Genomic DNA, 15,111 nt, shown 5'->3' on the forward strand with positions numbered 1-15,111 from the left:
AAAAAACAAATTACAAACATCTCAAAACAAGCTAGTCAGACTACTACTTGACCTGACTCCTAGAACCCACCTCACCCCTGCCCACTTTGACAACCTAGGATGGCTTAGAGTAGACGACAGAGTACAGCAACTTGCAATGGGCCTGGTCTACAAGATACACTACGCGACCAAGGTACCCATGTACATGTCAAAATACTTCCCAAAGGTCAGTGAATACCACGATCACAACACCAGAGGGAGCTCCACAAATCATGTAAAACCCAGATTCGGCTCAAACAAGGGACTAAACACGTTTCGCAATTATGCCACATCAATGTGGAACGCCCTACCTAAAGCTGTAAAGGAATGTGAATCACTACCCACTTTCAAAACCTCTCTCAAGGGACACCTACGTGAGACTGCAATTCAACACTGGCCCCTGTAAATATCCTAACCTAGTTGTACAGTAAATGACCAAGTAAGGCTTTGTCAATATTCCAATGTACAGTGTAAAATGTGTGTGTCCCCTACCCAACCCCCCCCTCCCCCCACCTCCAATGTACAGCCCTCACCCAACCCACCCAACCCCACCCCACCCAACCAACCTCCTCCAATGTACAGTTTCTACGCCAAATGTATATACACTCCTTTTCTGGACACTTTTGTATCACAAACAGTACTGTATTTGCAAATCTGATATGTCCTAAATGTATAGATGTAGCAGTACTGTCTATCTGTATGTCATGTATGTCATATATGTTATGATGAATTGAAAATGGGAGACCCTGATGTAAACAAGACGAAAGTCTTTCTCTGGTCTGCATCCCCTTAACAATTGTATGTATTGAGCTGTACTGTACCCATTCTGCAATCTGTTAATAAACTTTTCAATCAATCAATCAATATATATTATTTTAATAACAATCACAAGTCAACTAGATATTCCATACTGTGTTTGAGTATTCTGATGGAGAGTCCACTGTACACCTTAAATCCATTCAAATGAAGGGCATTGGTCTCAGGAAAGACAAAGTAATCTCATGAATGACCACTTCAAAGAATTTGCAACCAAATAGAATATATATGACAACTTTATTTAAATGTATGTTAATTGGTCCAATTATTTTTGGACCCCTAAAATGTGGGGACCATGCATTAAATGGCTACAATTTCTACATGGTTCACCAGATATGGATGTAAACACCCTCAAAATAAAACTGAAAGTCTGCACTTTAATTTAACAGTCATTGTTCCATTTCAAATCCAATGTACTGGAGTAGCCTACTGAGCCAAACAACAACAATGTTTCACTGGACACAGACTTACAGGCTGCACAGGCTGTTTCGAGATCTCACTAATACCAGAATACCCGAGAGAATAATCTAATGATGCTGTCACCAAAAGACAAATCCTGGAGACGGTCCATAGACGGTGAATAATGGGACTCACAAACAATGTTTTGTTTTTGTTTTTATATACTTCTTGTTGTTTATCTACGTTTACATTGTTTGTCTTGTTTTTAACTCCACTGGACACTTTTGCCAAGATCATTGTTTTAATCTTGACTATTCTGTTTTTATGCCCTGTAAGGTGACCTTGGGTGTTTTGAAAGGCGCCTCCAAATAAAATGTATTATTATTATTATTATTACTCCTACAACACTATGACACAGTAATAGACTAACTCCAAAAAGTGTCACATGACATCTCAAATTCAAGACAGTTGCCTATAGATATTTACTTAACTGCACAAGAACATTATAATTGCACAATATAAATGATGTTTGAGCGTGGATTTTCCTTTTAATCCAGTTTCAAACTGCGTATGCGCAGAAGCTGCAACGGAATGACGGTTTTGACTACTACTTGTAGGATGCTTCGTAGAATACAAGACACACGTCTTTCTCTGGTCTGCACTCTGCACCCCCTTAACAATTGTGTGTATTGAGCCGTACTGTATTGTACCCATTCTGCAATCTGTTAAATAAAGTTTTCATTCATTCATTGCCAAGCCAATTTGAACCATCGAGTAAGTAGTACTCTTGATGTCCGCACGGGGGCAGGCTTGAGCTGTAGTGTGTATATAACGCAAACACGGCAACTGTGATAATTTAACATTAATTAACTTGCATATGATTCGATTTGTACACTGAATGTCGCCTGTTTGGCATAATCATTGTTTATCCGCGTTATGGTGATCGTGTGTAAGGGAGTTGTTATCCTATTTACCGTGTTAGTTTCCAATGCATCCAATAGGCCCTGGACATTGTCCAGGCAAGCGCTCGGATAAAAAAAAAATACAACATTGGTCCCACACACGTGAGCCTATTATATTCAATTTAATAGGCTTCATTTTCCATTATTAAGAGATGAGGGACTGTGTGTGACAGTGGCTCAAAGGATTTGCGCGTTCGTTCTATTCAGCATCGCAGCGGCGCTGGAGCTGTGGAACTTGTTGCTGTGTCGCCCGGCGCGGGGCGGGGCCCTGGTGCTGTTGTGCGCTCAGGCGGGGGGTGTCATTCAGGGGGAGGGAGGTCCAGCCAGGGGAGTTACCTCAACGCTTTTTCGAGATATGAGATCCGGGCCGTTTTCCTGTCGTCCCTTCTTCTTTATATTAAACAAAACATTTTAAAATATATATTTGAGAGGTATTACGGGTACACATTTTTGCCTATTTGCTGGCGGACCCTAATCGAAAGATCCCGTGCGTGCACCATTTCTCTGTGTTTACAAGTGATTTTGAACGCGTGCCAGCAACGAGGCGAGAGGATCACCTAGGAAGGAGGGATGGTGGACAATTCCGGCAGCAGCAAGGCACAAATGGTGAGTTGTCGCCCCGCTTGGCGCCGTGCCCTGCCCGGGTGTTGTGTCATAGCAGCCCGGGGTCGAGTTCGGGCCGCCGAGCCAACATTTCTCCCCCCTCTCTCTCTCTCTCTGCGGAACCAATGGACGGGACAGTCCCTGTAATGTGTTTATTATCACTCTTCTGCTTTAGCCTGGGCGTACTACGCGCAGAGTTAGTTGAAACACATTATAGACCAATTATTTAAAAATATTATTTTATATATACATTTTTTTTTTAAACTTTGGTACAGTGTTCGAACTTGGATCGACAATTTGCAAGGCTACTTTGCGAGGGTGTCGTTCCAAGTTACACACATTATACTTTGTTACATCATGTTTCCCACTCGAGCATTGTTTCTCTGTTTTACGTCGCACACTGTATGTTTCTTCTCGCAGCTGATGATGCAAATGTGTGATGGCCCTTTGCCACCGGGATTATGTAAATAATTACCACTGTTTACATAATGTGCCAAACGTTGTTACACTGTTGTTGCAATTCCTATTTAGTAATTAGCCTCAGTTGTGTTCAAACGAAGTAGATTGATCTAAACACTTTAAAGTGAAAGAGTAAGGCCACTACATTATAAGTAAGGCGACGATGCCCAAATTCACAATGTGCATGTCCTCTGGTGATGCTTTTGGCAGGTCCTTAAGATTCCCCCCCACTAGTAGCTTTGCCTTGCCTGTCGAGTCTGTGCCATGTGCAACATTTGATACTGTATAACCAGACGTGCATAGGTAATGTGGGTTCTTGGTATATTATTGGTCACTGATGTCTCCCTTCTGCCCCACAGCCCAGCATGTCTCAGGAGGGTGGCGTGGGGGGTGGCTATCCTCAGGGTGGCCCGGCAGGCGGGATGAAGCTGGAAGCTGTCATGGAACAGCTTCAGCGCCAGCAACAGGCCAGGCTGGAGATGGAGCGGAAGGAGAGGAGGCTTCGGGAGGCCCACATCATGTACGCCCAGCAGGTCGCCGCCCAGCAGGCCATCCTGGCCGCGGCACGGGCCTCCGGTGCCAGCTTCATGGGCAAAAGCCTGGCCGGGGTCCCCGGAGGGGGGTTGCTGTCTAGAGTTGCGAACCAAAGCAGCATAGACTCTGAGAGGGAGGACGAGGAGGACAGGGGGCGGGACTCGGTGGATGACGAAGACGAAGAGGAGATGATGGAGGGAGACGAGGGCAGCGACGAGGAGGAGGGAAGTGCCAGCGGTCTGGAGTTCCTCCGCAAGCAGACCCTGGCTCTACAGCAGAGCGCTGCCCGCCTCCCTCCTCGCCCGTTTGGTGGTTATGCTGTGTCGGCCCCCCAGCTGGTATCGTCCCCCCAGCTGGTATCGTCCCCCCAGCTGGTGTCGTCGCCTCCCGTCAGAGTGAAGCAGGAGCCCGACGAGAGCCTGTCTCCCGCGGGGCCCCACTCGGCCACCTCCCCCAACGGACAAGCTGACTGGAGCTACGACGATCACTTCAAACAGGTTAGCCTGTCACCTTGGCCTCCTGCCAAACCACTTTCTCTTCATTATGTCAATTCCTGTTTTTGGTCTGCCCTTAGTTATTCCTCCAAAACATAGCATATGGATTTCAAAGTTGTCCGTCTGACATGTTTACAAACGAGTAGAATTTCCCATCTGAAATAGTTTTAGCCCCGTATCTCTGAAGATTTCCTCTGCCACCTCTAATCTGGCATCAAAGTTGTGCTATCTCCCCCTCAACATGGCAAGTCAACAGAGGGCTGCGTAATCAAAACACAGATGGCCTTCCGTCGGTTAAGTGTCACAAGGGAAGGAAAAGGCTTTCACTAGTATTTTCCACTCTTGTGTTGTGTGTTTTGTTTGATTGTCGGGGGGCCTTCCCTGCTGTGAGCGCCGGCTTAATCTTGGTCTTGGCGCGGACCCCTCATGATGTATCTTTGTGAGACACTTCAAATCTTTGTGGATGGGCTGACTGCCACATTGGCTTTTGTGGCAAAAAATCCTCTTAAGTGGGTGCTGGCAAAGTACCAGGCCAGTGCGCAGTGCGTTCATGCTCACTGACACTCTCTCTGACTCCCTCTTGCTGCGCTTTCTCACTCTTAAGCGCTGCTCTCTGGCTTGGCCCTGGTCCAGATAGCGGAGACGGTGAAGGCAGGGCTTTCTGCTGGGAGACTGCGGGTGGCTAGCTTGGCAGGCACACGGCACTCAGGGTGGGAGGGTCGAGGTAACACACGGTAGCAGAGCTTTACACCCCCTCAAGAGTTTCGGCTGCGTGCCAAGTGCACTTTTCCTTGAAGGTAAATATTGCCTCACCGCAGTGTTACGGTGTGTTGGAATGCTAACTGGAGGCCAAGTCTGTCCCTATGTGGTTTAGCATCACCGCTAGGGAACTAGCAGCAGACTGAAGAGAGCCCACACCAGCAGTCTGTAGTTATAAAAAAGTCTTCGGCACCTGGGAGTTGACAGCGTTAGGAGGAATATTTGTGGCTGATCCGTGGGTTGAGTGCAGCACTATCATTTTCAAGGATTTTATTACTGTCTATTTAAAGGGAAATGTCTTTGAACGATCCCCCCGTAGCCTGCATCTCCAAATTTAGCCCCCACTCTACGCTGGGGTGACGGCTGAGGGGGACGTTTAAGGATGACAGCAGAATGAGTCCTGGATTAGAGGGGCGGTGAGAGTAGTAGTAGTACTCTGGATCGAAAAACAGCCTCCATTGTCACAGGAAGCTGACAGTCAGCCGGGGGGAGAGAGAGAGGGAGGAGCGCAACTAAAGTGTCATTGGATCAATGAAAAAAGTGCACGAAATGGAGTCTGACTGCATTGTTTAGGTCGGTTATAGCTTTGAAAGGTGTCAGGCGGAGGGAGAGAGAGAGTCTAGCATTGTTTTGTGTCAAAACACAGAGGTGGCTGTGCTTTGTGTGAGCCTAGTGTCGGGGAGGAGATGAGAGCAGGGAAGTTGGAGCTGACGGGGGACTCTTATCTGTGGCCTGTGTCTTTTATTAGGAGAGAGGGGGTTGAGCCTGGGGGGTGGAGGGAGGCATTATGGAACGAGAATTGGTCTGGCCTTTTTTTTGTTTCCTGTCTTTTATCTTTCCTGTCATTATGTCAGCTCTGCAGTATTTAATGACGGCTCATCTCTTGAGGCAGTTTCAGGTTGCAGTGCTATAGGGGGGGGAGGGGACAGTGGAGGCAGGGGAACTGTTTTTGATGGCATTGTCTTCCAGAGGCCACATAGAAGGCAGGCAGATGCCACAAATACCGTCCTCAAATAATGGTGGTGGGGGGTGGGGGGCATTTATTATGTTCTAAAAGCAATGACACAGGGTGGGTGGTATGAGTGGCTTAAAGTGGCCTCTTTTACAGTATAACCAAAACAGCGTTTGTAGTGATAACATTATAGAATATTAGATTTTCTGTAATCAACCGTTATGATCCATAGAATAGAATAGAAGTAGGCCTACTTTATTGATCCCGAAGGAAATTCAGCACTACAGATCGGTCACAGTAAACATTTAGGTAGTCAAAAATCACAAATAAGAATAAAATACAGTTAGGGATATACATTCTGAGATATGTATATACATTCTAAAATATACAGCAACAAATATACAGTAATATGTAAAATGTACAGTAATAAGTGTCAAATTGTAAAACGTCGATTTAAAAAGTAAAAGTCCAAGAAGATTTGCCAGAGTTGTACTGTCACTTTGTGCTCAGTGATGCAGTGAGGCACAGTGATGCGTTATATAGTCTGATGGCTGTTGGAATGAAGGACTTCCTGTGCCGTTCAGTGTTGCATCTTGGGAATCTTAGTCTACCACTGAACATGCTCCTTCTGTCAGCCAAGTCTGTGTGTAGTGGATGGGAGGGGTTGTCCATGATGGCGTGGAGCTTAGCAAGGCTCCTCCTCTCTGACACCAACTTAGGGTTGTACAGACACAGATACTGAACTGATATCAGATACCAGGGCCGATACCAGGTTGAAGAACAGGGTACAGTATCTGTATCAGAGAACCCAACACCAAAAGGCATGCAGAACAGCCCAGAAACCAAAGCAAAGTGACTGGAGTTTCTGCATTTTAAGCATAGAATGTTAGACCTTTCTAATGGAGAAAAACATATTGTATCTCAATCATCTTTTTCCAGTGACCTCAAACTATTGGTCCAAGTATATACTGTTCATTAAAAGTGATAGATTGGATTGATACTCTGAATTCATAGTATTCTCATGACATGTTTTGCCAAACAATATGGTACAATGCCACAGTTGTCATTTAATGATAATTACCTGCTAGTTGATTACAATCACTAGAGCCATATGAAATCTGTTTTATCTTTTTCCAAATTCCATTAAGTTTTTTTCCAAATTCAGTTTTTTCCGTTTTAATATTTCAGAATCCTGTATTTTGCTTTGTACGCTCATTTTACCATCAGAAATAGTGTCTAATAAGTGGGAATCAATAAATGTCCACAATTTAATAAGATATAACAGTCCATTTAATAGGGCTGTCTTAAATACTTCGAAGCTTCGTTAGATGGGAATGTGATTCGAATATGAAAATAAAATTCGATTATATATATATATATATATATATATATATATATATATATATATATACATATAAAAAAAAAAAGCAATGCTGTTTGTTATTTAAGATGAGGTCGGACTCGGCACTGACAGATTTGTGTTCATTGTGCTGCTTTTATAAAGCCTCAAATGACGGCTTACAATATTTTATGAAAGCAAAGTGTTTTGTTTGTCTAAGATTTAAAAAGGTTTAAACTTTACAGCACTGACAAAGTTGAACAAAGTGCTGTACAAGTCCCACAACATAAAAAAAAAATAATAATAATTATATATATATATTTTTTTACAGTTGATTCCATTTTTATTGCTCAATTCCGAGATTCCGTCCGCGATTCCGTGAACACGGATTTCATATGGCTCTACAATCACCTGTTGTTTGCCCACCAAGATGTCTGCGATGGAATACTATGATGAATACTTATAGTTGAAGATTCTGGATCAGTATTGGCAGTAAAAAATAAGTGTTATGTTTGCCCTACTAGGGGTCAACAGATATATCCATTGGGTGATATTGGCCATTTATAAAAATCTGTATCGGCCAATAATGAAATACGGTTGCCGATATCCTATATCACAGGCTCAGTTGTAAATTGAGATACTGTGTGAAGATGGAGATCGCAAGGAATCTGTAAATTTGCTAGATCCGCTATCTTAATGCAAAGGGAGAACATTTTGTTTCTTGATAAATATCACGGGCTCTAAAGTGTAGCAATATTTTTACGTGAAAAGATACTGCAATATTTTATGTCCAAAGGTTAGCAATATTTTGAGTGCAAGGATCGGTATATGGATCATATGAAACTAAATATCACAGCGAATCTGTAGATATTAGCCATGCTATGGTAGCTTACTGGAAAATGGGGCTAAATATTACTCCAATGTTGAGCTAAACTTTGTCAGAAAAAATGGGCATGGCAATATTCAAACAGATCCCATGACCCTTTTTAATATCAGTTTTTTTATTAATTTTTTATTCACCGTTAATTGTATCCGTATCGGCTGAAAATAATCCACATTGCTTGGGCAATTGACCTGTCTCAAAACCCTGCCCCTTTTCTTGATCCTCCAATCACAACTGTCGCTTACCTCGGACAAACCAAGTTTGTCCGAGGTAAGCGACAGTTGTGATTGGAGGATCAAGAAAAGGGGCAGGGTTTTGAGACAGGTCCATTGCTACTTTTTACATACAGCCATTCAGTGATGGCCATCCATGAACGCCTAGGTACTGTACCCTTAGTGTCAGTGTGTAAGCCAATGGGAATGGATCGTGCTGCCGGTCAGATGGGGGTGGAGGAGCAACACGGTTAACTAGTGTTTCTGTGTCAGTGATGTATGTGTGGTGACCTCGGCCCCCTGCCCTAAACAGCAGAGTAAATAATTGTCAAACAAGGGGCTCGGACAAAGCCCTCGCGTGGAGCGAGAGCCGGGGAGGGTCAGCGGAGCCTGGGCAGCCGGGCCCCATCTCACTGGCCTCTGCAGTGAGGACTCACAGGTCGAGTGACCCCTCTAATCCCCTCACCCCCCCCCCCCCACCTGTCTCCCTCCTATGCCCCCCCCCCCCACACACAAAACACACCCGACTCCCCCCCCCCCCCCCCCCCCCTCCCCACTTGGTAATCCCCTGTGTGATTAATAGAGTTTTAATCATGCCTGTGGACCATGCACTGTGTGTATGTACGTCCTAAAAGCTGAATAGACCTGTCTCAAACCCTGCCCCTTTTCTTGATCCTCCAATCACAGCTGTCGCTTACCTCGGACAAACTTGGTTTGTCCGAGGTAAGCGACAGTTGTGATTGGAGGATCAAGAAAAGAGGGCAGGGTTTGAGACAGGTCCATTAGACTTCCACGTTGGTCCTCTGGCTGCTGGGGTTCCATATCCTTAATAGTTCCACGCACCGTTTTTTGATAATCCCTAGTCCGCGTGGGTCCGGGGTGAACGCAGAAGCGTACGTTTGCTGTGATTGGCCGCCTGTATTGCTGTGTCGCCCAGCGGGCAGTTGCATTTTGGGAGAGGTGAAGCATCGCCGACACTTTTGCCTTAACACTTTGCCCATCTCATGCCCCTCTCTGCCAGCACTATAATAACCCTATGGAGTGGCTCACCTTCTTTGCAGGGCTATAACTTTTAAAATTGTATTGCTAAATTGACATTACTATGGCCCATCCAACATCGATTATCTATCGTTCAGGATGTGGGAACGTTATACTTTTTCATTCATACATTCATACAAAAATACCTTCTAGAATATAAGTGTTTTTATCGTTTTCTGCAGTAATTCATAGAACGTGAGTTATAGGCCTAAACGCATATATAGATTATCGATTGGCGTTTCTTCCCTATACACGCTATATACAAAAATTCAACTGTATATGATCGGTATACGTTATGCTTCATCATGCGTGGAGGAAAGGGGGGGGGGGGGTGTCGTTTATAATTCCCCGATCATCAGTAAATGCTTTATGTAGGTTGGGTGATATATTGATCAGACTGATTACAAACAAGGAAACTCACAATTGGGTTGAAAATAACGTTATATTCCTCTTACCGTGGTGGTGGGTCAAAGAGACTGGCGGTGAAAGATCCCAAGCATACGACGCCGATCGCCTAGGTCCATTTCCGGTTTGTATGTCGCAATAAACGCCGAAATCATATAGATTATTAAGTTTAGAAAGCGATCCGTACATTGTGTCTGTCGGGAGTCATGCAACGATATCTGACGGCCGGATGAGTTTAATCGACGCCCATCACTCGCCCGACCATCCACCAGGCGGCGGTATTGAGCCGTCGTTGCCGTCACCTATAGGGTCCAGCTGCAGCGTCGGGGGTGTATATATGAATTATGAATGCCATGGCGAAAAAATGAAATATTGATCTCAATAACGCTGTACAGCGAGGTCTGGCGCTCAACGCATGGCGGCCAATGACGCTGTAAAGCGATTTTGGCGGTCAATGTGTTAATGGTGGCAGCGACAAGTGTTCAACCTCAGCGGTTGGCTGTTGTGCACAGCTTGTGCTGAGAGGCCTGCTACGATGGGCTACAGGTGGTGGTGGCTTTGCTGGTTTATCAGTTTGTTTCATAACATTTTACACAGTTCCTCTGCCTTTGGCAATACTGAGAGCTCAACGAAACAAGAGATGTCAAAGCAGAGCAGGGCTTCATTTGCATCGTTGAGGTCTTGGAGGCGGAGGGGGAAGTTGTGTGTCACTAGTAGGGAGGGATGAGGCCTCATCGCATCATTAAACTCCCAGGCCCTGCCACTGCTGGCCACACATCAAGACCGGTTTGTTGAATGAATGCTGTTGCATAATTTAGCTGTTGCCCCAGCAACGCATCAGCCCAGGAAGTGGGGAACTGCACAGCTGCAGCAGGAAAGATCGATGTGTATTGTGTACGCTTTTAGAGCCAGGAATGTCGGGCCTCATTTACGGCTCATTTATGATAAATGAGGAGGACATTGTATTTAGCAGATGGACACTCACGCATGCATTTTGACAGTGGAATGTGGAACGAATGTAGGCCGGTGTGGCTGCCCACCAGCGTGCTCAGGGGAAGGCTACTGGAAATGTGAGAAACACACTCCACCGTCCACACAACTGCTCGTGGTGGGAAGGTGTGAGGCCTCCTCCCCTGTTGTGCGATGCAGGTGTACAACTCCAGTGTGACCTGGTTTCTCCTGGCATGGGAAGCGTCTGCTCTCTTCTCGTGTCACAACCGTCAGTGGATCTTTAAGTGGTTTAGTTGGTCTTATTCTGTTTGAGCTGGCCTTATCGGTTTACTCTGCTTCCTGTTATGCCGATGTAATGAGACTGTAATTACAGTGGACCCTTGTTTATCAAAAAAAATATCGGGATGGAGGTCATTTAGACCGGATATGTTGGGATGGCTGAAATCCATGAAAATGTCGGTCAAAGGCTTATTCAAAGTATGCATGTATGTATACACATTCCCATGCAACTTCATGTCCAAATGGCATTCCAGAAATCTTGCAGGTCTAGGGTAGTTTTGTTTATCAAGTTCAACTCTACAAAACTAGCAGCAGTGCATTGATATCTTGTTACAAGTTAACTGAGCTCTTGCTTTGGGTGGTTTTGTTATTTTGTTATTTGAACAGTTTCTCTGTCTTTGTTTCTCTCGTTCAGTTCTGCAATAATGCATGACCTCTGTAGAACAGGATCAATAAACTCATTTTAGGAACATGTATAAACTGTTATTATGTAAGTTGTAGGGATGAACCAACATGAAAATGTACTGATACGATAACCAATAATACATTTTCTGTTATGACTAATAATCAATATTTACCCATATTGATATGATATGGTCTATATAGAAAAAAGTTCCAATGAGAATCCAATTGTGTTCATACTGAAAGTGATAGACATGAAAACACTGTAAAATGGAAAATAATCTGTCTTTATTTCTGTTTTTCTGCAATATATTTCAATCCTGTGGTCTGTGGAAATATACAAACAAAACCCATGTGACAAACAAACAAAGGTTTTGCTTTGTTTAGTGTCAATTAGTGTGTTTGTATCGTGGCTTTTGATATTGTGATTTGTGATACACACTCTAAATATAAGCAAATATAAAGTCTGAAATGAACACGTTAAAAACATATTCCAGTTGGATATCACACTTCCCATTACCACATAGCCCGATGACCTATCTCAAACCCTGCCCTCTTTTCTTGTTCCTCCAATCACAACAAAGAAAGTTTGTCCGAAGGAAGAAACGGTTGTGATGGGAGGATCAAGAAAAGAGAGCAGAGTTTGAGATAGGTCAATAAAGGATACAGTGATAGTATTGGATATTGGGCAGATACCAGGTTCTAACCGGGGTATTGGTGTTGGAGAATTTCCACAATACTAAAATACTGTTACCAATAACCATAACATACATTTAAGCAAAATATTAGATTTCTGTAATGGTGAAAAACTATTATCTTGGAGATTCTTGGTTGATTTTGTTTAGTAAAAATAATGGATCTGTAATCTGCCAATCAGATATCAGCCAATAAGAATCAGTATTGGAAGTGAAAAAGATAATTAATAATAAATTAAGAAATGTTATACAATGATCAATTGCATTCACCTGTATTTTCCTTTCCTAAACAGGTCATTTAAATATGGACATTGAAAATGTGTTCATGGTGATATTATTTTCATAAAGAATGGCTCTATTCTACTTGTATTTCCTTTCTTCCATAAAGCCTGGCCCAGGCCCTATTCTAATTGTAATCTTTTTTCTTCCATAAAACCTGGCCCTATTCTACTTGTCATTTTGTAAATAGTAAATTTGGGTTGTTTTTTTAACCCCTCATTGTGGCCTGTATTTGTTTGACCTCACAGCGAAACACTGTTACTAAAGGCACTTGTGTGATTGATAGGTTGGACGCTACAGGGTTAATCTCATTTCCAAATTTGGCCTGTTCATTTCAGCACTCATCTCAGTGGACAGATTGGTGGGGCTCGAGGGGTCTGATTCCCACTTTATTTTTAGTTTGCAGGACTACATTTTTTTCTCTAGGACTGGTTGCCACATAGGCTAGCCTAACGTTTAGTATGATATAAGTTGGGCATGGAAAATGTATGACATAAGAATGTGGTTTTACTTTGTGCTCCTGCTGCTTTAGCTTTAGCATGTTGCTACTTCAGTGGTTCTCAAACTGTGGTACGTGTACCACTGGTGATACTTGGGCCCCCTGCTGGTGGTACTTAAATGTTAAAAAATAATAATAATAATAATTGTATTATTATTTAATTTTTTTGCACAGGCCACTGAACTTAGAAGCAGGCCAGGCCAGTGTTTGCTGTGTGATAATTATGTAGGGGTGGACGGTAGGGTTGGGAATCGCCAGAGACCTCACGATACGATACTATCGCGATACTTGCGTCACGATACGATAGTATCGCGATACTAAATATATTGTGATATTTTGCCATATTGTTTTATTTTTATTTATTTTTTAATTTAATTTATTATCTTTTTCAACTGCAAAGTAAAACTTTGTCAACATGTTTTATATAATAAAATAAAGTTCAGTCTGTTCATCTCACTTCAATCATTTGTATTGCAGAACATGGTATTTTCTCAAGCAGACAGATGTAAACACTGTGCATGTACAACTGTTTATATTACAGTCATATTCCAACTTAACTGAATGCACATGTGTGTGTGGACTACTGTACTAGTACAAGTATTGAAATGAACAATGCAACTTCCTTATACAAAATTATTTCTTTATTTTATTTTTTATTTTTTATGAATAATTAAATATCGATACTTGGCGTCCCTGTATCGATACAGTATTGCCACACAAAGTATTGCGATACTACTACGTATAGAATTCCCCCCCCCCACCCCTAGTGGACATATAAACGGTATACGGTATAAACGGTATGAATTTGCGCTACGGTATGGATTTTGACTATACCTTGACTGGTAGAGCAACTCTAAAGTAACCACAGTGTGGAGGGATGGGGCTGCTAGGAATGGAGCTAACGTTAGCTTGCTGAGGCAGGGCTCTACAGTGTGACTATTTCACTCGCATTTGCTATTTGTAATGTTAACTGTTGATGTAGCCTCAGAAAGCTAACGTTATCTCCACTCCAGCCTGTTGATGTAGCCTCAGCAAGCCAACGTTAGCTCCACTCTAGCAGCCCCCCCCCCCTCTCTCTCTCTCTCTCTCTCTCTCTCTCTCTCTCTCTCTCTCTGCTAACAATCCTGATTCGATTCTTGAACCTATTTCATTAAAAAGGAAGATATTGATGGACATTAGCTATAGTATAGCTCAGCAGCTGTAACGGAATCATTTTATTATTTACATTTTAAGTTAAATGACAAAAAAAGCCAGCGGTGGACCGACATAACATAACAGCTGTCACTGTTTACTTGTGTAAGGACATGGTTCCTTTTCAAACTGTTGATCGAAAGGGCTTTAAAGACATGGTCAAAGCACTGGATCAAAGATACGCGTTACCTGCCTGCAGACACTTGAGAAAAGGTTTTGCGTTTTTCTATTGCAGTTTTGCACAATAAATGTTCTTAAAATACCTCTGTACTATGTGAAATATGTCCTAGTAATACAAGAGTACAGTAATAGCTCCCATACCAGTGTTTTACCCCTTCAGAAGCATTTATATAGACATTTTAAGATAAGTTAATATACCATGATATATACCGTTACCGCTTATGCTTCAAATTATACCGTGATATACATTTTAGACCATACCTTCCAGCCCTATAATGATGGTTATTATTCTGTTAACACATTGGTTGCCAGCCGGATATGACGATTTATCGCTTGGATGCCACCACGTTAATCAATGGGAGGACGAGCACATTTGCGAACGCATAAACTATATCTTAAATTATGGCTATGTGTCTTAATTAGAGGTGGGCATAGATTGATTTTTTTAATCTAGATTAATCTATCTGCAATCCTGGATTTAATCTAGATTAAAATGGCTCAAAAAAAATAATCTGCCGAAGGCATTCAAAATATGTGTGTTCTACCCAAATAATGACCAGAAGTAAGTCCTTACTTTTTCTTTCCTCCTTACGTTTCTCAGGCCAGGTGGCCCATTACACCATGAGCCCATCTCCCGTTTCCAAAATGCATTACAGACTGTTTGAAAAAGCTGTTTTGCTATGATAATTGGTCATGAAATATCAAAATAATGTTCAATAAGATGTACTTGTGTTTAATAAGTTGTTTTATTCAGAAGTTAAC

The 15,111-nt window shown here is 42.8% G+C and overlaps 1 protein-coding gene across 1 annotated transcript in view; it reads left to right on the plus strand.

Moving 5' to 3' along the window:
* Nucleotides 1–2,440: 2,440 nt before the first annotated feature.
* The window catches only part of LOC311247096 (AT-rich interactive domain-containing protein 3B), a gene marked incomplete at its 3' end in the record, with an annotated part of 129,297 nt that continues 116,626 nt past the window's right edge, over nt 2,441–15,111 (plus strand). The window contains exons 1-2 of the mRNA XM_084337407.1: nt 2,441–2,801; nt 3,617–4,288. Of these exons, the coding sequence (XP_084193533.1) occupies nt 2,766–2,801; nt 3,617–4,288 (708 nt within the window). The 5' untranslated portion in view covers nt 2,441–2,765. The remainder of the gene's footprint in view (nt 2,802–3,616; nt 4,289–15,111) is intronic.

Source organism: Notolepis coatsorum, assembly GCF_963971535.1.
Source record: "Notolepis coatsorum genome assembly, chromosome: 20".
In the NCBI taxonomy this organism is placed as follows: Eukaryota; Metazoa; Chordata; class Actinopteri; order Aulopiformes; family Paralepididae; genus Notolepis; species Notolepis coatsorum.